Below are 22,144 nucleotides of genomic sequence, written 5' to 3' on the forward strand. Positions count from 1 at the left end.
TCTTTCGCAGGGCCCTCTCTTTGTCGGCGTTCCAAGCGATTACGTGTCTCCTTTCCTTTCCTTCCGCTCTCTCGCGGGGGCGGTCCCGTAAGCGTGCTAGCTGCCCGCCAGGATCGCGAAGCGGCAAGGAATGGGAACCGTCCACGTGGCCCCGATCGCGCACACTTGGGAGGTTTCACCGGAGCAACGGCCAGGTTTCAGACGGAGTTTGTGGGAAACCACTTTTGTGCGGCCTGTGTTGCGTGTGACCGCTTGTAGTTTTCGAGTGACCTCGCAAGCATTACTGCACTGCGGGACGTCGACCAACACGCCATCGGCTTCGCTACAGTGAATCAGTGTGTGTCCTCGGAGTGCGGTGAGGTGCTTGTGTGTTCTACGTGCCGGATTCGTTAGTAAAAGGTGTGCCTCGTTTCGCAACAATACACGGGTATGTACACCCCCCGTTGCCTCATCATCTTCCGAGGATCAACATCGTTGAGGAGCTACTAGTCGCGCCTAGCCTTCCATTTATGTGCCTGCGGCTTTGACGCACGGCAATGGACAGTTCGCCATTGAAGGGCCCACATACGCAGCTTCGCTGGTAATCTGTGTTCCCAAAGTCGAATCGCACTGAATTTCCTTTCTTTTTCTGCCATATTTTCCTATATACAAGACGAACTACTAAGGAGCGCATGTCAACTAGATATTGCGGAGAAGAAGGCGCCGCGCCAAAAATTGTTATGCAAAAAAAAAAAAAAGGAAACGGTTATGTAAATCTAGCGTGCTCTTTGGTCTCACTCCGCATCGCCAGCGTGGCGCTCCCTCTGTCCCGTCCGGCGGCATCGCTGACGCTGCAGGTGTAGTTTCCAGTGTCCTCGGCGCCGACACTTTCGATGGTGATTGGTCGCGGTGCTTTCCAACACCGATTTCACGCGCTTCCCGGCTGTGTTCTGCACGGTCTCGCGCCATAGCGGGTCCACGCGAGGTGGAACGGATGCGGTGCCGCTGGAAACAACACACGCTACGCGCGTACGTACGTATTCCACGATGTGCAGCTTGACGAACGTGGCCAAGAGGTGGCGCGTCATGGCGTCATCCTGTTTTCCGCGACGCTGAGGCGTCTTCGCCGCGGCGGGCTGAGGAGACGGTGCGCCAAAGCGCGTGAGGTGCCTATGCTAGAGTTGCTGTATATGCTCCCTACGAGGGGAGCATGTTTAGAAACCCTTGCTTATGCGGTCAGCTAGCGCCATGTAGCGGCTGCGTTCCTGGCGCGAGACCTTGACTTCTTTTACACGGGCTGAAAGAAGAGTGAGCCGAAGAAATTATCGGGTCATCGTCCACCCTGACCTGGCACGCTGGATGAAAAGCAATGATAGGGAAGTTGGCTGTTCATCATACACTATGTGGCGTCATGAGCGAAACGTTTTATAGATGAATTACACGATGTTTTCTTCTTTTTTTTCTTTTTCGAATGCCGATCCGACTAATCCGCTCTGTTAACGCAAATGTGGTGGCACGATTTTGCGCTTTCGTATATTACACTGTGAAATTTCCGATTTCCTGAACAGACTAACGAATAGGCAAAATGTGTGCTTGTCGTTCGCGACGAGCGGTTCCCAGTATCTATTTTTTTCTTTCTTGGCGAGAGATTCACTTCGTGGACGTACGCCTGTGTGGCGATGTGTGTTCGCTCGATATATTACATAATAGTATGCTCTATAAGTCCGTCTTCTGTAAAGGCTTTGCATACTTTAACTCATGAAATGTAGAAGTTCGACTGCAGTAGTAATTCAAGGCTATAGGTGAGAGTTAAAAAAAAAAGAAACATAAGGATTTATCTTGCGCTTCTGAAGCGCAGTAAAGCCTTACCGGGATTGCACAGCTACTTTATAGTTTAGAGCTGTGCGAATATTCAAACTTCTGAATAACGAATCGAATAGTCCGCTATTAGTAAATTCTAATATTTCAAAACGCCGACTGCGCCCAAGCTAACATGGAATTGGATCAAAAGCACGGTAGATCTGCAGTGCCGTAGGCATACTAGGCATAAAACATGAGAACTGGCGTAGTGAAGGAGGGTACATCGATCAGGTAACAATACATTACAGGCTATACAGCGACTATCCGCACTCTCTGAGGTGTTCTGTGCATGCGAATAAAGTACTTGTCTGCTTTCATTTGTGCTTTCAATAAACAACGCTTCATAACGTACCACGTAATGACAGAATCTTCCTGACTTTAAGAATGCTACGATGGGAACATCGTTTTATGTGAATTGTGGTAACGCCTGTTCATTATACGAAAGCTGCTCGAAAACTATTCGATATTCGATTCGATTCCATTATGGTACTATTCGATTCGTATCCGATTCGGTCTGAAAAATCACTATTCGCGCACCCATGCTAAGGTTTCAACGTTGCTTTCACGAAAGCGTTTACATTCCCATTTCGTGCATTAACGTACATATAGATATATTATAGAAACTTGTTTATATCTTAACGACAACTTTTTTTCGTATTTTGTGTCGCACAGCTCTCGCAACAACATAACTTTTGTAGTGCGCTCCGTCGTCAAAACGCAATTGATTCTGTTTCAACAATACGTAACGCTTACGTATGATGCTTTTATTTATAGTTACTATGGATACATTTCATGTCTCGCCTCACCTGCTCTGTGCTCCATGTGGGCGTTAAACGGCATCCAATGAAAAGAAATAACTGAATATTGATAGCTGCCGTGTGCACCTGACCTCTCGCGTCAAGACAAAGCCAGTTCTTTATCGGCCAAAGAAAAAAGTTTGGTCACGACAATTTATGAGAAAATTGTCCTTTTCTACCTACTCTGTCTTTGTCGCGCTCAGTCGCGCTGTTTATGGAGTGAACGAATGTTATTTTACGTCAAGCACACCAACATGTCCGGACGCGACTGCAAGCACTGACTATAGCGGTAATAGTTATTTCTGCTCCTTTGCAGGTAGACTCAACTGTCGACAGCAGCTACCAAAGCGCAGCGACAGCGTAACGCCACTCGATCAGTAGAAACAGACGTCCGCCTAACGAAGGTGATCTCTTGTGAGTACGCTTATTTACTCATTGTCTATTAAACGAATCTAATCGCCCTGCTATAGCTGTACTATGGAGCAAGAAGGAATATAAAGAGCTTCCAGATTATATCGGCGGTCCAGCAATATTTATAGAAACATTATGACGCTGGAGTAACGTTCGTTGGAGTGGTGTTTGCCGTGCCGCGAAGCATTAAAAAAAAGAAAAAGTAACTTAGCAGATTTGTGAAAAATCCCAGATCTCGGCACACGACGAAGAGCCTTATCTGACGGCGAGTTTCTAAGGGCTTCTCAAGGACTTTCCACACATGTCATAGCTGGTGCTTACACAGTGCCTTGTGTAACGCTTGGAATAAAAGTCGGTTGTTTCATCTCTCAACTCATTGATAGAGACCGTGATTACTCTTCGAGACATATGCGGAAAGGGTGTGCGAATAGTTATTTTTGAGACCGAATCGAATACGAATCGAATAGTGCCAAAAGCGAGTCGAATATCGAATCTTTTTCGAGTAGTTCTCGAATAATAAATAGCCGTTGTTGCACTTAATTTAAAACGCTGTTTGCATACCGATATTCTTAAAGCTAGCAAGTTTCTTTCATTACGTAGTACGTTGCGAAGCGTTGTTTATTAAAAAAAAAAAAACCAACGGGACATTCAGAGCAAACAAGTAGTTTCTTCGGGTGTTCGGGGCTCTTCAGAGAGTGCGGATGATCGCCGTGTACAGCCCGTGATATATGGCTACCTAAGTAATGTAGCCTGGTCGACTACGCAAGTTCTAATGTTTTATAACTACAGGGTGTCCCAGCTAACGTTAGCCAAGCAGTTCAGCAAGAAATAGATATTTAAAAACACGGTGCAAAGTACGATTTTAAGACATACGGCGTTCGGTCGTAAGAGGTCCGATGACCGAATACCGTAGGCCATGTAATTGAATCTTTCATTGTGTGCTTTTAAAATGTTCTTTTTCTTTCTTTCTTTCTTTAGCTTGAGTGATTGTCTAACGTTAGCTCGTACACGCAGCATACGATGCTTGCAGGGTTGAAATATTAGCGTACTTTTCCTCTAATTTAAGACTCGCGCAGCAGCCAACTTCGGTGACGAGAGCGCCCCGCAAGTTCGGCCCAGGTGACGCAGAAACGTGACCTAGAGCGCCGCCGCCGACCACAGCATGTACGCCATCGGACTTGACAAGGCTCTCGAGCGGGAGCACGTGGCTCTCGAGAAGCTTTAGTTAGCATTGAACGGCGAAAGGCCCCGCAGCTTGGTTAGACAACTCGCGCGCAAGGGCGCTCGTGTTCCCTTTCCTTTAAAACCCCTTAAACTTCGTAAAGTAGCGACACTCTCCTCCTCCGCCTTTACTCCTCCTCGTTTCTCTTTCACGCTCCCTCCTCGACCGTAGCGCCGCCTACACTGCTCGAGCGTCGCAACCGCGCCAACATGCGCTCCTCGCCACTCTGTAGACGCCTCTCGAGCAAAAATGGCGCTGATGCACGGCGCGAGGGCTCACGTGATGCTATTAGGCCAATAGCGACGCGGCATCGGCCTCGGCCAGAGCGCGCGAGGAGGAGGCGGCATTCTTCAAAGCGTGGCAGTGCTTTACGAACTTTAAGGGGCTTTAATTTACTTCGGCCGAGATACTCACCCGTCGGACCACGTAAGTCCTCAATCGGTAAGATAGACAGAAAGAGAAATGAAACTATACTCACCTTCAAAGAACTGGGTTCTCATTCACGAGACTTCGCTCGCGTGAAGGCGTTTCCTATCTGGCCGGCGTATATGCGCCTAGTTTGTGCGATGATTAGACGGTTCCCGCGATGACATCCAGACGTCGACAGCAACAACGATAAGACGTCGCGTTAGCAGACGCATGTTCATCATTTTGGCACGACCTTATGATATTATACCGCCTGCCTCCGTGGGCGCATTGCGCGGTAGGAGTGAAGCGGTAGCGCCGCAACGGTAAGACGATGTTAAAGAAATCTAGAGTTATTGTCTGGCTTTCGCCTCGTGCGAACGATGTTATTTTCCAGTTCTGTTACCAACGTTGTCGCGGTTTCCTTAGGGCATAGCTTGGTTCAAGTATTTTGTGCCGAAGGAGCTCCCAGAAGCGCTTTGGCTCTGCATTACTAGAGCTTTTTTACGTGCTCGCACGTTTACTGTCACACCCACGCCTGTTTAAGCTATCACATTTGCACCAACCGTCATCGTGCCTGCGTGGACGATGTGCTGTCATGGCCGCTCTACCAAAGTACACACTGGTCGAGCCGCCTTAGCACTCTGCCCGTATACTGCCGCGCTTAACGATAGCATCGCCTTCTACTCAATACGTAAGAAGCGCAAAAGGCGGACTAAGACGTAGACGGTATTAATATGTGTTGACCATGAAGAATGCCAAGATCATTTGCGTGTTCGTTTGCCAAAGCCCAGCAAGAACCGTCGGCAACGTCCGCATTCCAGAAGCGCTGGGATTCTACTCTAAGCGTGTGTTACCTGGTCAGTAGTCGTGATAACCAAAATGGGTTTAGACATTTGGACACAGGATAGCCCATTGAATTGATGATCCTGTAACTTCAGAAATGAAGTAGGCAGTCTCTTCGCATAATGTCTATTTGTTGTTTGATTTGTATCTGCATAGGAAGGAGTAAGTTTTTCTTCATCTTTTTTTTTTCCATGTGTGACACGCAATTGCAAACATTCCGTGTGGATTTCCGCAGTTGTTGATTTCCTGCAGTAGTAACGATTGTGACTTATACCGTAAACCATAGAACACTGCACGGCACACGGTAACGCGCTACACTGCCACGCATTCTGTGATATTTGAATAAAACGGCAAGAGAATCTTCGGCGCGTGCAACACGCGAGTTAGCGCCTGACGCGACAGCCTGTTGTAGATAGCTGCATTCTGTTCCACTGTGATGGTCTTCCACGTCCGCTTTCCACTCGACTCGACGCGATCGAGCAGCACGTGGCAAGCAGCACAACGCTCCGCTGTGGGATCGAGGAGGCAAGCGAACGTCGGCTCGTGGCTTCCGAGATCGCACCGGTGGCAAGGCGATCTCGGAGGCCCCGCCCCTCTGCCAGCCCGCGCGGTGCGCCGCTGGGGCAATCGGTAAAGTAAATGCACGGCTTGGGCGTGATCCCCTAGGTTGTGTCGGGCAGATCTCGGAGGCCGCACGAGTTTCTTTCACTGTCCTGAATCCGGCTTTAGAACGGTCTAAGTCCCTTGATAATTTGGAAGTAGCGCCACTCTTTGAACTCTGCCGCCGCCGCGCGACCTCCTCACCTCACCCTCGCCCCCACACCCCCTTCCCAGAGGGAAACGGTCTTACGCCCGTTTTTCTGCAGGACGATTGGTCTCTCTGCCGTTGCCCTTGAAAACACGCGCATCTTGTGTTTTGCTTGTGTTTGTCTTTTTCGTGCGCGCCATTTTTCTCCTCGGCAAGGCTGGTTCGGCGCTTTATCTCGGCGTAGCGAAGGTTGGTGCGCTGTGTTTCCTGCTCTCTGTGCTAGCGGTATGCCGTGTTGTTGCGCATATAACTGCAGAAAGAAGCCTGAAGATGGTTATTCAGCATTTGTGATACCACAAGGAATGCGTGACGGCTTGCGCAGGAAGCAGTGGCTGCATAACATTGGCCGAAATAACTTTGTTCCTACGAAGAACGTTGTTAGCGAGATGAGGCGTCTTTCTTATTGCTCGTATCAAAGAATCCCCTCATGCTGAATTTTTTAAATTTCTTCCGGCCTGCTCACTAGCGTTTTTGCTATCACAATTTGTATGTTGCATAAAAATGAGTTCGTCCTCAGTATGCTTAATGTTCTGCTGGTAATTCATCACCTCGCACGTCGCCAACTGTTGTTGTTAAGTCGTAAATGCACCTAGCACTATAGATTCTGCTTTCGGCTGTGAACATTTATGTGCGAAGGTACAGCCTCCCGATCGCACTTGTCGCGATTCTTAGGATCCGTCGCCCGTTTTAGTGAAAATCGAAAAAATAAATTGTAGAGGAGCTGTTATATTTAGCTTACGTCAATGTGTGCGTCAGTCAGAATGCAGGCCCTAAAAAAATTAATGGCCAGTATTCCCGTGGTATTGCAGGTGGTGAGCGCTATCTAGTCCACGTTGCGTTTTTTATTTAAGGCGAAAGCCTTTAAATCTGTTTGAAGGTCGCGTTGTGAACAAAAATCACGTTACGCAGGAAGGCCAGAAGCGTCGCAAAGCATGTCCAGCCGTGTATAAGATATTAATGATTAGCCAAGTTAATTAATGATTCATTAGTGATATAACAAGGTGGATTAAGATTCATTAGGGTCTATTAAGATCGATTAGGGTGTATTAAGGAGGATTAAGGTGCATGAACAGGGATTGGGATGGATTAAGGTGAATCCTTCGCCTTCACAGAGTGGAATGGCTCATTATTTTTTACCCAGCTTTTCTTTTTCCTTGACATTCGTTCGCCGTAAGTTCTTAGCATAAGTTGGTCGGTATGGGTACAATAAGGCTATTTTCTGTGTTGTGCACGCCGCAAGCAGTGAAAATAAAGACGCCGAACGGCCGTAAACGGCAGCAGCTGTTATCGCAGGCCCGCAGCACGTGAATGCAAGACGAACGCTATGGCGCACTTCACGACAACAAAAGGAATACCCACCCGAGCAAGCTTGTTGGGCGCGAAGTATTTTCTGTTTAATAGCCACTGTCATGTGGCGTCGTTTCTCAGGCGCCGCAGGAAACTTGTGCAGCGAACGTACTGCACACAAGCCACAAACTTCTTGCATCTCCGCGAGCGTTGGTGGCAGCATTCTTGCACGAGCAGCTTCCTCTTTCGCTGGCTGTTGGTAATGACGGCGCAGTGCCGCCCGGGACCGATACACCTTTCAACGTCCCGCTCAGCAAGTGCGGTAAGAGCGCGTCTAAATCAGACAGCTCAGCAAATGCGAACACAACCCTGCGAACACGCACCGCAAGTGGAGCCACTTACTCCCATCTCACGCGGCCCTCAGAAGAAGGCAATTTAGAAGGCGGCATCTGGTGGCGGCACCATCCATCCATCAGTGAGTAAGTATGAAAATAAATAAACAAACAAACAAATAAATAAACAAACACCCAAGGATGTGCTTGAAATAAATGTTGCTTTAGATCAATAAGATCGTCGCATGCGTAATGCGCGGATGGCCGTGTGATTTCTCCAACCTGCGGCAAGCTTTTTTTTTTTTCGTCCATTTTCATTTCTCCTTGCCTTTACCTTTTTTACATTTACATTAAAACAAACCATCTCCCCCTGTGCTTTCCTTGGCTTCATTATGTGTTCGCATCATATGTAACCTCAGCATACGGCAGTCTATAGCTCTCGCCTTCAGAAATATCGTTTCATCATGACTGCGCCACAGTATCCCTGTATACGTTGATTCACTCAGGTCAAACGTGGATGTGCTACTACTGCACGGCTGTACCTGTACGCCGCTCGTCAGTTAGGGCCAGCATGGTATCACCGAGACCGTTTCCAATGTTTATTTTTTAGACCTTTCATGTAATCATTCGCATTGGTCTCGTACGCGATCGACATTGCGCAAGCAAGTGAAAACGCGAGAGTGCTGTCTATAGAGGGGAACATTTCCTTTATTGTCCTTCGGGCACATGTTCACAAACAACAAAAACTGTAACAAAATACATATAGTATGTACACACTTAACAACATAAGTAAGCCACATTTGGGCGCTCACCATCGAGTACCGTAGTATACTCGCAGCACAAACACGTCACAGACATCGAAATGCGTGAGATTCAGTGACTGACAAAAATTCCATCCAAAATTGCGTGCTGCTAAAGTTGCTCGGTGTAAGCTTACCCTCGAGGAAGTCGCGCAAGATTACACACATCACTTTTGTGTCGTCGTTTAAAAGCAACCGGACATTGCAGCTCGGGAGAAGTATTCACAAAGCAGACCGCACGATTGAGCGGCTCGTAAAAAACGGCTGTTTGTCTAGCCATGATGGCGAAGATGCCAGTTCGCCCGACGATTACGTTAGGAACAAAGTTGGTTTTTTTTTTTCGCCTCGAAATGTTTAGCAACGCTTTGTCGATTTTGTACGTTACGCTTGGCTGTTCGTAGCGACGACTATTTCAGTTGTATGTTATTCGTGGTCGCCACTGTTCCCGACGAAAAGACAATTGGTTTGCCGAACATTTCTGGATCACGATATTACCCGGCTGTCGTTTCGAAGTTGCGATAAAATAAGAATGCCGGTAATTTCTGTTCACGCAGCATTTTCAGAAAACATATGCTGCCAAAGGCATGCTCAACGAGCAGAAGGCAGGTAATTTCAATGTTTTTCAAAGTAAATGGCAGGTTCTTACAAGCTGCCTGAATACGGCGCAGCACGCTCCAATTTGTGAAGCTTACGAGACTTCGCAACTACGCAAATGGCGAAGCGGGCGAACACAACAACAGTGGAAGAAAAAAAAGGTATTACGTTCAGAGCATGCCAATGAAATTCTCCAAGTATGTCTATGAATGCGTATATCAGTCGACGTAATTACATGACAATGTTCAGTCTGGTCGCGCTTATCACGCTGACAGCTTTAGCGCGGGGGTTTGTGACCAAAACACATAACGCGGTATGTACATGCTGGTTTGTTGTTTCTTACACACATAACGTGACACGAAATATGTCGCTTAAAATTGAGCTGCAGCTACGATTCACTGCTCAGATATCGTAGACACGTGCGTATGACAAATACTGCTGTACACCTAGAATGCTAAGTAGATAGGCTAAAGCAAAGCTGCACGGTTAGGAACGTTAATAGTAAACATACGAATATGCATGCTCTTGTCGTCCGGTCATATCGCGCTGCACGTACGGATCTCAAAACGGTCAACAATAACACTCAGGTGCGTTACTATTTAGTTTCAAGCTCTGTAACACTGCTTTCGCAACTGTGCATTCTATGTAGAAAATCCTTCAGACACGACAATTTCCGTTTAAGAAAGCCCCGTAAGCCTCATTAATAAGCCAGATATTGATATTCTCGTTTGTCAATTATCAAAAATCCGCCATTCACTATTCATTGGCGTTACAGGCCCAAAAGAAAGCATAGCGGGCAATGAAGATCTCACTGGAGATTTCTGGCCAGATTTATCGCATTTATCTAGGGCTCTTTAAATGGATGTAGATGTCAGCCGCGAACGTTTTTTGTAAGCCACCCCCATCGATATGAGGCGCCCGTAACACCGTGCTTGGCGACTGTTGTAATCATGTTCGATTTAGGTATTACATGGTTTTTAATAAGCCCTGTAAAACTTTCATATAATGACGCTATGACACATTCCCATTTTATCACTCAGCACACATGTTCTGCCGCCGTACCCTAGACCACGATGGTTATGAATATAATAGGTAAGCGTACAATTGTTAGGACTGCTAAGAGAGCACAGGTGTTTTGCGACTAATAGTACTAACACTTATTTTCGCGCATTTCTCCAGTACGCAAAAATGAGGAAATGCGTTCGTACATTCCATGCAAGTGACACTCAAAATGCTCAGTCGCTGAGCCACGCATACCCTATCATCCGCGATCAATAGACTCGCGAACACATGCCACAAATGTCACTTAGCTGCTCATGAAGCATATGTGCTAAGGTTTTATCATTTAGTGTGATTGTATGACTGTGTATGACTATCGAAATGTTGTTAGCATGACTGGGATTGGTTTTTCAACACACAACACACACGTCGTTGCAACACGGCTCGCTCAGTTCCGCTGCGCTCTTGACTTGGGAAATACACCCGTGAAACCTGAAGGCTGCTGAGCCCTATACTTGTTTTATTCCGTGTTAGGTTAGGCCTGAAACACGCACGTTTCAGCTGTACCTCGAAAACGAGCCAGCATTTGCTACTGCCAGACGTAGACCAGCTACGCTGGCGAGTATAGTAAATCCAAACAGTAAGTGTTCACAAAGTTCTCATTGACTGGTACCCTGAAATCGCGGAGGCGTCGTTGCTCTAAAAGCAGTGTTCGCGACTAAAGCGAGTTGATGGGACACGTAGTTGTGACGAGGGAGGAAATATTGCTTGACGGTAGTTGCTAGAACCCGGCTAAACGGAGAATACCTACAAGACGCTGCGGTAGCACCTGACGACATGGTGGCGCTATCTTGCGCACGCCTCGGCTTCCAGCAAAGGCACAACCATGGCCTATGGCCTCCGAGATCCTTGACACACCAACCCATGCACTTTGGATCTCGGAGGCTATGATACAACCGTGCGTTCCCATTTCTTCCGGGTTTGGTTAAATACTTACCTTGGTACTTTTCAGGCCGATAGAACACTAACGTGAAATTTCGTAGTACAGGGCGGACCTGGATTGCGCGGGAAAGCTATCACAAAACTTTGAATACTAACGTCTAAGGATACGCGGCTGACCAGAAAACGTGCGATAACAGAGGATGCGCGCGAAGTCCTCCAAGTCGTCTGCTTTGACGACAGTTAGACCCGAAGAACACTAATAGATTATAGTCGGTCAGACGTTCCGGCAATATCTTACGAACGGAACACAGGTACGAGCGACTAAGAAAAAAACAAAAACGAAATAAATATACAGAAGAAATAAAGAACATTCGCGCTTCACAGACAATCCAGGTACTTCCATGTACAGTGTGTACAGGCCTTGTCAAAAATATAAGGCTCCTCCGCGCCTTAACCATATATATGCCGTTCGACCGCGTGCTGCAATTTCCGTGACGCTCCTGACACTGCATACCTCCTCTGGATGCTGAGTACGACAGTTCCTTTGATTCACCAGGGCGTCGGAACTTACGGCATGGCACAAGCACTCCCTTAAAGAGGCTGCAGTCAGCCTAACATTAGCAGGCATCGTAGCCCGTGTGCTTTTGACAAAGCCTGTACGAAATCGATACGTGCTGAATAATCAGTCGCTGTGGTCACTTGACTTGATGCTGTGCTCCAGGGAAGCCGGGTCTGTGCGCAGCCGGCTTCGATAGCTGCTATAGGTGAGGTCCCAGAGCGGTTACACGATGTTGCGCTTTCCCTGCGTCTTGAGCCTAGCGTAACTGCCGATGCCGTCATTGATCTGCATGCGGAGAAGGGCAAAGGTTAGGTTAGGTAGGGCAAAGCGATGGGGGCAAAAAAGTCGACGCACACACAAGCGCTGAGTACGTCTTATCAGTACGGCCGCGCGTCAACGCTGGTAATGCAAGAGTGGGCCTTTTTCACTCGGAGACCGAGGCACATATGATATTACCGAAAGCTGCTCAGTTTTTACTGAGCAAGGAAACGTAGCGCGGTTGAATCGTCACCTGAAAGTTTTTACTCTATATCACGGGCATTTCGTACCAGTGGCCCAGCGGCGCATGTAAATTTCGCACAGGTGCCACTCGTTTTTCTTAAATATCATGCTGGGTGACACGTTACTGCCACGTACTCGTGCGTTAATAAATACAAGGACACTCCAGGCTAATTTCCGACGTCGCCGTGGTGTTTCGTATCGAGTCGACGTCCGACAAAATTATATTGGGTACCGCGCGCCGACCGCTGTAGATGTGAGGTAAAGCGAGCGAGCGTGAGACGAGAAGGATGCTGAGCGCCATGTTACCGCGCATCCAGTGTTAGTGGGTCACGTGATCAAACGCGCGTAGGTGGGCAGGGGGGGGCGGTGAGTGCGTTCCCTCCTCTGGTCCGGCCGTGGCTGCACATAGATGTTCTCGTTGCTGAGCACATACACGGCCCACGCGCCATATTTCGGAGGTAATACACGGCGGTTGCAAACACTAAGACCGAGCCGCGAAGGCTGGCGGCTTCAGGTCGCGTAATCTCAAGTGTCCAACACGCGTTGATGCGAGAGACGGCACGAAGCATTTGTTCCCCGGTGCCGGCGCTCTCCTTCATGTCAGCGTTGTGACAGCGAGTGCTCGTGGTCATCGAGTGAGAGGTGTTCTTGTTTGTCTGTGCGAGGGGCGCGTGACACTATGCTTGTTAAGTGATAAGCGAATGTTTGCTGCAATTTAAACGGCCGTCAACATTACGAACCTTACTTCGGTTGTTATACTTTGCGATCGGTGTGAATGCTTCGCATTTCGGGCGACACTGCGAATTTTGTTAAGCGGTGGGCAAATCTAATAGCAGCTAAAATGAATCCGCCCGGAACGTATGCACTATTCGGAGCAGTGATTCGTCATGCTAATAAAGATGTCAGCGGTCCACTTAATTAATAGACATAACATTGTTTCAAAGTGTTTCGCGCGTTACTATAAGAGGGAAGTTCGCCCGTGAGGAAGTTAGTCGGAAGAGCGCTCGCGGTCGGCTACCCGACAAGGGGAAACAGGGACATATAGGTACAGAGAGATGGTGAACGCTCGCCAGGACCTCCTCGTTCAACAAAAGTGCCATGCAACGATAGGCTGAAGCTGTCGACAATATGTGACATTTTACTGAAACGCGCAAGCAGGCACAAACGGATTACTCTTATCTCTTTCGTTACCACGCCTATTCAAATTCATCGCCGACTTCAACTTATTAGAGGGGTTTCTTATCCACTTAAGGCCATCCAGTTGTTACTACAGCACTGAGCTTTCAGAATCAGTGAAAATGTTCGCGCTCTGGCGACGTTGTGATGACGGACCTTTTTGCGAACTAATGTGCGTATATTGTAGCGAAAAGAGGCCTGGCTGTCACCTTCTACCGCGCTTGAGAAAAAATCATGCCGCTCACGATTACGCTGCAGTAGCATCAAAATTTTGTAATCAAATGACTTCCAGCAACTCTAGGATTAAATTAAATTGCCGGCTTTGGCGTCCAACAGTGCTTGGCGGTGACAACCGAAAAGGGCGCCAGTCGTTCACTAGTGAGCTTTGGGTTGGCGTCCGAGTCGTTTTATCCCACCCAAGTGTTTTCCTGAAGATCTGCCGCATGTACAGCATGTGTACCTGGCATTTCCAACTAGATTCCAAGAGTTTAGGTTTCGTGGCGATTTCTAGAATTTTCAGGGTTTACCTACTAAGTTTTTTTTTCTTTGGCAACGCATGTTTCTGGGAAGAGGATTTCATTATGCACAATATGCTGTACTGCAATGTGTGTTCGAATATTTGCAGTGGTAAATAATTTTTTCCCGAGACCTATAAAACAATCGTTTTCTCGCGGTAACGAAAAAGTTAAGGCAGTGTCGCCGGGCACAATTTCCGTGGCCGCCATCTCGGCTATGACGTCACACCGAGCCGCCATCTTGAATTTGGGGAACCGAAACTATGGCGCCATTTCGTCCCATAACGCTATAATCACGTGGTTCCATCTCTATCCGTCATATTGGACTGTTACGTCAACATTAGCACCCGAACTTAGGCGCCATCTTCGATTTCAGAATCCGAAACTATGCTACAATCTTTTGTTGTGACGTCATAATCACGTGGTTTCAATTCTAGCCGCCATACTGGATTATGACATCGTTGGCACCCAAATTTGGCCGCCATCTTGGATTTGAGATTCCTAAACTATACCGCCATCGTTGATTATGACGTGATCATCACGTGGATTCACTTCTATACGCCATATGGGATTACAACGTTATCATTGGCACCAGAATTCGGCCGCCATCTTCGATTATGGCGTCACCAATAGGGTTGCTATTGTTTACTATGGGGGCCGCCATCTTGGATTTATCGGTGACGTCATCAATTGGCAGTCGTCTTGGATATATTGACGCCGCTATTGAATCACCAATTCGGTATACTAATGACGTCACCAATCAATCACCAATTGGGTTGCTATTCGATTTACTATGGGGGCTGCCATCTTGAATTCCTCGGACTGAAAATTTCACGCCGAAGGGAGGTGGTAGCAGACCCCAAGAAATCGAGAAACGTGATGAGTAAGAGGTAACGCTCTTAGAAGAATGTTACTTCGCGCCCAATGCATCCGCGTTTGGTTTTAAAGGTGGAGGTCATATTTCTTCCTACGACCAAGTTAACCCTCACCACGCTTTTTCTGCCACTGTGATGCCCACACAAGTTCCCGGCACATCGACCAAGTAGCGAGTAAGTTTAGCTTCTCCGCGAATTCCGCGCTCGGAAAACTTTTGCGGTCGTCTGTACCCCGTGTATGCGAGAACTTTGACTGCACAACTTTCCTTTCTCCCGAACGTCAACTTGCGGCCGTACTGAAGTCGCGTCTCGAATCGTGTACACAGGGGTGTTTTTTGCATCCGGCACTGCTTGTGTAGCTTATGTTGCGTTTCAAACGCAATGGGATATTGATTTCCTGTTTCGAAAAAAAAACAAGGATACACAACTATAATTAACGTTTATATGAGCGCACCGCTGACTTGTGTTTTTACGTTTTTTCTTACAGTCTTTGCTTGCAGGTGTACATGCCCGTATAATCCGTATCCAGGCGAGTTTTCGGCGGCGTCGTGATGTTTCATAACAAGTCGCAGTTCTATAAGATGAGATCGCGTACCGCGCGCCGTATGCTGTGGGTGCGAGGTAAAAAGCATGCGAGGGTGAACCAAGAAGGAGGGCGCGTACTGGTACTGTATTCCCGCACGCCCAATGTTGCAGTTCCAGTGATCAAAGGCGTGTAAGCGGGGGGGGGGGGGGGGTGAGAGCGCGCTTCCCCGCCTTTAGCCCGGCCGTGGCTGCACATGGATGTCGGCGTGGCTTAGCGCGTACGCTGCAGCAACAGCGCCTGATGTGCCTCGCGGCGACCCATTGTGTAGATATGCAGGACTGCTCACCATTCCAGTGCGTGTGGGCGGTCCGTCCCAAGGGATGTCGTAGGCCTCCTCCGTGTTCTGGCTGTTGCGACCGTGCTCCATGGTGGGCGCGTACGAACCGCGGGCGTACTGGCTCACCAGAGGGGTGCCTGCGCCAAGGAGTACGGTGGTGAAGGCCGCTGTCACAGCACAGCGCGGATATGACCAACCCCGTGCGTGTGTTCACGCTGCGCTCGAGAGTCAAGCACGCGAGTATGGCGCGTGCGTGCCGTCGCACCTATTGGGTGCATCTAATGTTGCCAGCCGCCGCGGCTTCGTGAATTTCAGCAAATGTCTAACCTGGGAACAAGATGCGTGGTAGTGGCAGTTGCATCAACGGCACAGAACAGTGCCACCGTTTTGCATTCTTGAAGCGTTAGTGTGAAGGAATGAAAGGCGAGACAGAACAAAGAATACGCTAGCGCAGAAAACAAGCGCTACATTTGAGACAAGAACTCATGCAAGTTCAGAATTGCTGCACACGAAGTGTCGATGGTTTCGGTCATCTTAGCCGTTGTTAAGTATCCAGCTATGCCTTGCGCCTTGTATCTTGTGCGAGTGGTACAAGCTAGATACCTTAACTGTGCAGAATTGTGCGTTCTGTTGCAAAAATATACGCAGAATCGCTGTCAACAACACAAATAATTTTTTTTACTTCTAGAGTCGTGTGAGCACCCGCTGTTAATTCTGCTGCGCAGTTAAAGCCGCTCCCTTTTGATCACACGAACTTATAGGGTATATTGAAGCCTGTATATAGCGCGGGTTACTTCTCAAGAATAGAAGATTGTTATGTCGAATTAAACACCTCGACTGCGAAAGCACGACTAGCGAACGCTGGCGTAGCGCGAACCAAGACGAGGACACCAGAGGCACAGATGAACGTACGGGGTCCGCGTGATCACGTATCTTTTGTGTGCCCGTGTTGTTCTCGCTTCAATGGCATTCTAAAGTGGCAAGCCAACAAGGTCACATCGCAACGTTTGTTGAGAGAGAGAGATAGAGTTGCTGTCATAGTGGTTCCTGCCAGGTACTTCGTTGTAGAAAATGCGCTTGCAGCATATATAGTCTATAGGATGAAGTTTTATTTTTTATAGCTTAGCACTGGTATCGACAACACTGAGCAACTAAATATTCACTGGAATTTAGACTAAAAAAATTGTTGAAGCAGGAGAAGAGACCTGGAAATGCATGTATCGCGAAGGATACGGCACTCCGCTGGTAAAAAGTATGTGCAGAAAGCAGGAAAGGCTACGGGAAGATGCGTGTTAGTAAGCGGTGGGTAGAAGCATTCTTCAGCGTGAAGCCGCCGAGCTGTAGTTCCAGCTTCGGGCGGGAGCGGTTAGTGTGGAGAAGGCGGGCGCAAGAAAGCGGCCCAGAGGAGTTTTTTCAGGGCCTCCGCCAAGCGCGTGCGTCGTGGCGACAGGCAGTTAGTTGCGTTCATTCGTCCTTACCTGGAGGTAGCTTACAGTCGCCATAGTATTCGGAAGAACCGTACACTTTCAGGTATGCGTCTGGAAATGCACACAAACGAGTCGAGGCGTGAGTCACAGTGTGGCCCACGTGTGGGCTGGTCCGCGAACACTGCAATTCTATGTGGGCACGCGCGTCTCGACGAAAGATGCAAATCTGGGTGCCTGTGGCTGCAGCCGTCGAGCTTTTGCATCGTATGCAAAGTGCTTGCGCACAGCGCACTTAGAAATGGATAGGTCGGTCTTTACATTTCGCTTCGTCGTTTTCACTACGACGCAAAATCAAGAAAGTTATAGAAGACTGGGAATGTAGCAGCCAGGTTGCGCCAGTTGAACATGTTTGCGCCACATCGCTTGCTTGGGCACGAACCAGAACCTCATGTTGTGCCCGAGGCGCGCCGCGTGAACGGTGTCGTCAGGGATTCTATTCGTTCGCTGTCGAACTTCGCCATCTTTTGCTCTCTCGCGCCAGTCTGAATAGCACGCAAGCCAAACAGAGCCAATACAGTACAACGGTGGATACCGAAACTATCAAGAAAAGTAACCTCGCTCTGCTGTGTCTTTGTTTTTCTAAAGCGAAGCTTTAAGAACCCGCCACCCGGGCTTTTCTGACAATGGCTGCTGGGTTTCTTACCGAGCAGGACATCACTACCGTGTTTACTAACCTTACAGGTGACGGCTGGTGGCCTTGTTTTCTATAGAATTACGCAGTGATAAAACAAATGGTACTCAGATATGCGAAGTGCAACAAACATACGTCATCAAGAGCACAATTACTTTAATAAAACAAGCCTTTCTGCGCTTACTTTTCTAAAGTTTCGGGTTTGGCGCATCTGCTTGGTTTGTCTTTTGCCGAGTAAAGTGCAGTTTACTGTTCGCTGAAACGGGAATTTGCACCACGTCAAACGTAGCGTGATACAGCTTTTGGGCAGAATCACCCGTGTTCGATGCTTGTCGCACGCTGGTGTTCAAAGGGTGCTCCTTAAGGTTTAGACACCCGTAGCATCCTTTTTACTTCTTATGGGGTGCAATCCGTGTGCTCCGGCCATTAGCTGAACAGGGATAAGTGGGACGCTTAAGTCGCACCAAGTCAACTTCGGTTGAATTGGATTTTGATTAGCGCCTATCGTGTTCACGAGTACCAATGCATGTCCGTCCACGTATTTCAAACTCGGAAAGAGCATGCCAGTCCTATCTTCTAGCATCTGACGCTAGCTAACAGGAAGACGGGAATAGCGGCAGCAGATACACCATAGTAATCGATGCGTCGCTCGAGCATCACCTCGAAATACACGGAGCGACAGTTTACCGGTGTGGGGTGAGCCAGTGGAATGCGCTCTGTATTCCAGAGGCATGCGGTGGGGCAGCAACTGGCTTCATCCTGACCGATGAAGGCGCATTCAGTGGAGGGTGAACTGCACCTCCCCGCTGCAAGGGGATCGCGCCACGTGACGAGCACGTCACGCGTTCGTTATGCGGCGCGGCCACGCTACCTCCCCTTCAATCTCCCCGAGGGAGCGGCGAGTGCTTCCGTGTTACTAGCACTCCTCAGTGGCCGGGAAGGGAGAAGCTCCAAGCCTCGGCGCGAACGACCTTGCTGCTCTAGCGGGGGAAAAGAGTGGAGGCTCGCCGGAAATGACGTCATGAGTGGTGTCGCGCGTTATCCCCGGGAGTAGTCCATTTACCCGCAACTCAGAATTTACTGCCATGGGACACAACTGCTTATGCGCCGTTCGTTGCCTGTGACACGACAGTTTGAATAGATTGCCTTGCAGAATAAATTTTCGCACGTAAAGCCTGTCTGGCTCCTACCGACAGTTTACATAGCGATGCAGTTCCGCGAATATGTGGACGCGATAGAACTAAACCGGACGAGCGCCGGCTAACAGCCCGAGATAGTCATGAGCGCTGTAGAGGTATTCGCTGGTATTTGTCTGTTTCGGGCTGTTCGATCGCTGGCACGAGTTTCAAATCTCATAAGACGCTTTCTAGCGTGCGAGTACCACCGCTTAGAATTAGGTTATACAGGATGTTTCAGATAATGCGCTAGAGGTTCCTTAAAGTTAGGGCACGAGATAACAGCTATATTTTTCGGGATTGCATTTGACCAGAGGGCATTTTATACTATATTTACTTAACTATAGAGGTATGCACTGTACGAGTTACTCTAATAATCAGGCTAGTTTTATAACTGTTAGCATCAAATGATAATTCCCAAGAGAGGCGTGAAAGCCGTCCACCGAAGCGTTATAACTCTGCCTCTAGACTCGCCAAACGCTGGAGCTTTAATTTCTGTGGGGCGAGAAATTCTGGCTAATGTCACCCAGAAACACGGAACTCAAACCATTTAAGGCCCTTAATTGTCCCGTCCTTGCCACATAAGTGACTCGACTGTTCCCGCCTCACCGTCCTGCCGAACATGGGCGAACGTCAAAGTAAAACAAGTAATACAAGTATTTAAGTCGGGATCTCCCTCGCTTAGCCGGTACTTGCACAGCGTGACCGCGAGGGGTCAGAGGTCGTGCGTGTCTCCCAACTGGTGTCTAGGGAGAACTCGCCCCGCTTTCCTCACTGTGAAAAGGCTCGGCACTCTCGCGTGAAACGTGCGAGTGCTGAGGTTTTCTCTGGGTGTGCGTTACGCACTTTCGAGGAAGCAAGGGCGCTTACTCTTCTGTATGATGGTTGCCCTCTTGAGGCAGGCCCAAGCGATGACTACAGCTGTGATGATGACGGTGAACGAGGCAGCCACGGGCACCACGAAGTAGGTGCGGTAGTAGAAGGGCACTTCACTCTCTGTCGTCACCTGCAGCGACCGGCCGTCTGCGACGGGAGAGGGGAGAGAGAAGCGTTACGTGGAGTCACGCGCAAGAAGGATTGGTTTCGCATGCATTCGACTCCAAAGCGAGCCACAAATGCAGGCGTTGGACGTTTTAAAGAACTGTAGAATAATTACGCGGCATTCGCGCAAGCTATTATTGGTCGCGCGACAGACCGCCAATGGCGATAAAGGCTAAACCCAATGAGCGCGATTTTGTGAACGATGAATCGGGCCGTCGCTTGAACAGATCGCTCGGCCTTGTCGCGCGATCGCTCGGTTCTGCAAATCTAGAATTCGTCGCTAATGGATGTGCATCGCTCAAGTACTACCGATTGTGGCACGGAACGAGCAAACGATTGAATTTTTATAGTGCAAGGATGAGAACCTACTGGAAAACGTCCAGAATCATTTTATGCTGCTTTTTACAGTAAAACACGTCAACTTAATTTAATAAAGCACGCGTCACGCCAATTTCGGCGCCTATATTGCTGCCCTCATACCGGCCACACTGGGGAGACCCCGATCGAAGTCATCGCTCGCATGGGGTACGACTTGTAGGCGACGAGCGAACGCGACAGCCATCTCCCTCGCGTCGCTTGTCGCTGTCGCGCGCAAGATCGCTTGCGTGGTGTTTATACGTTCCGCGACCGATGTTCAAGCAGGCACGACCTTCCCGTCACCACACCGACACAGACTCGCGATTGGTGCCGTTCGCATCTGCTCGCACAGCCACCGCCGCGTAAAATAAGTGTCAGCGTATTCCGACGTTCTGTTCCTGCGCCGCTGACTTGTTCAGCAACTTTGCGGCTCCAGTCGTAGAGCGGAGAAAATCGAGCAGCAAGCGACTAAGGTCAAACTTTTGCTTTTTCAATCGAAGTGACAAATTCCGATTGTCGTTGTGTATCCCTTCAATTGCTCATTTTCTTAGCCTAGGGGCTGCTTGTAAAAGGGCCCACTTGCGTCGCAATAACTCATTTAACTCCTTCAGTCACGGCATACACAGTTCTGTACGTCATTTGTTATTTGCCAGTTCTGGCCAGCGCGAAGGGGAAAGAAAGTAACACATAATTTGAGCTGCGAGCAAATTGAACCACCTGGGTACTTACTGTGGCTCCATTTCATTTCACTGTAACGATAACACTAATTCGCTGCGAATTACTACACACAACCACTTTAATGAAGGCACTACCAGCAAAACTATACAGGATGCTCCACGTGCAGCGTTCTAGCAACGGTGAAATAATAAAGTTCTTATTTTTAATTGTACTGCCCACAGTAAATGATAAACTATTTCATGTGGTGCGAGCCGATGGTCCAATTATTCGATCGTACACGAAGACGCTACGTATCTGACTGTACAATAGGGCGATATATAATCTTACTATAAGGACTAAGTAGAAAATGCACATAGCATCACCTTTAACCTTGACTCTCTTTCAATGGGGTCTCGAGCACTTCGGAACAAAGTCACGCAATGCATTCATCAACCGAACAATCGCACTTCGTGACACGGAGGGCATAAACTCTTGTTAAAAGGCGACTCTGTTTATCTGGCGCTTGTCCCTTCGTCGGCGCCAAACACAACTGCGGATTCGAGCCGAAGCCCGTCCGCGAACATCAGGTTTTACGACCACCGGGGTCGAATCAGAGGACGACAGGGCACACTGGGCCGGGCGCACTCACCCGACAGGTGGGTGACGGCGGGCAGGTTGTGCGAGAAGTCCCCTCGGCCGTACATGTTGTACGCGGCCAGCCGGAAGTTGTAGCGTGTTCCCGCGCGCAGGTCCCGCAGCGTCACGGTGTCCTTGTTGCCCGGAATGTGCAGGTCCGCCTTGTCCTCCTCGTCCGTGCCGTACTGCACCAGGTACTCTGCGAAATGCCGGAGCAATCGTCGGATCGCGGCCGCGCTACGGGCTTAAGCCACCGAACTTGGCGCGGGAATTCTCTAATGTTGAATTCCAATGGCGGAGTCGGAGTGGCCGACGGACTCCGCGAGCGAGCACTCGGCTCCGGCGTTGAGCAACGCCTCCAAATCCGCGAGCGGAACACAACCCGCGCC

The 22,144-nt window shown here is 48.9% G+C and overlaps 1 protein-coding gene across 18 annotated transcripts in view; it reads right to left on the reverse strand.

The window, feature by feature from the left end:
- Positions 1-8,635: 8,635 nt before the first annotated feature.
- Positions 8,636-22,144, reverse strand: part of LOC142592743 (cell adhesion molecule Dscam1-like) — a 187,397-nt gene continuing 173,888 nt past the window's right edge. For 17 of the 18 annotated variants that reach the window (XM_075704365.1, XM_075704378.1, XM_075704369.1 and 14 more), the window contains 5 exons: positions 21,769-21,954; positions 19,935-20,087; positions 17,250-17,309; positions 15,781-15,908; positions 8,636-12,126 (listed from right to left, as the gene is read on the reverse strand). In XM_075704365.1, coding sequence (XP_075560480.1) covers positions 12,064-12,126; positions 15,781-15,908; positions 17,250-17,309; positions 19,935-20,087; positions 21,769-21,954 — 590 coding nt within the window. In that variant the 3' untranslated portion in view covers positions 8,636-12,063. The remainder of the gene's footprint in view (positions 12,127-15,780; positions 15,909-17,249; positions 17,310-19,934; positions 20,088-21,768; positions 21,955-22,144) is intronic. The other variant, XM_075704361.1, reaches the window with a different exon arrangement.

The sequence above is a fragment of the Dermacentor variabilis genome, chromosome 9, assembly GCF_050947875.1.
Source record: "Dermacentor variabilis isolate Ectoservices chromosome 9, ASM5094787v1, whole genome shotgun sequence".
NCBI lineage: Eukaryota > Metazoa > Arthropoda > Arachnida > Ixodida > Ixodidae > Dermacentor > Dermacentor variabilis.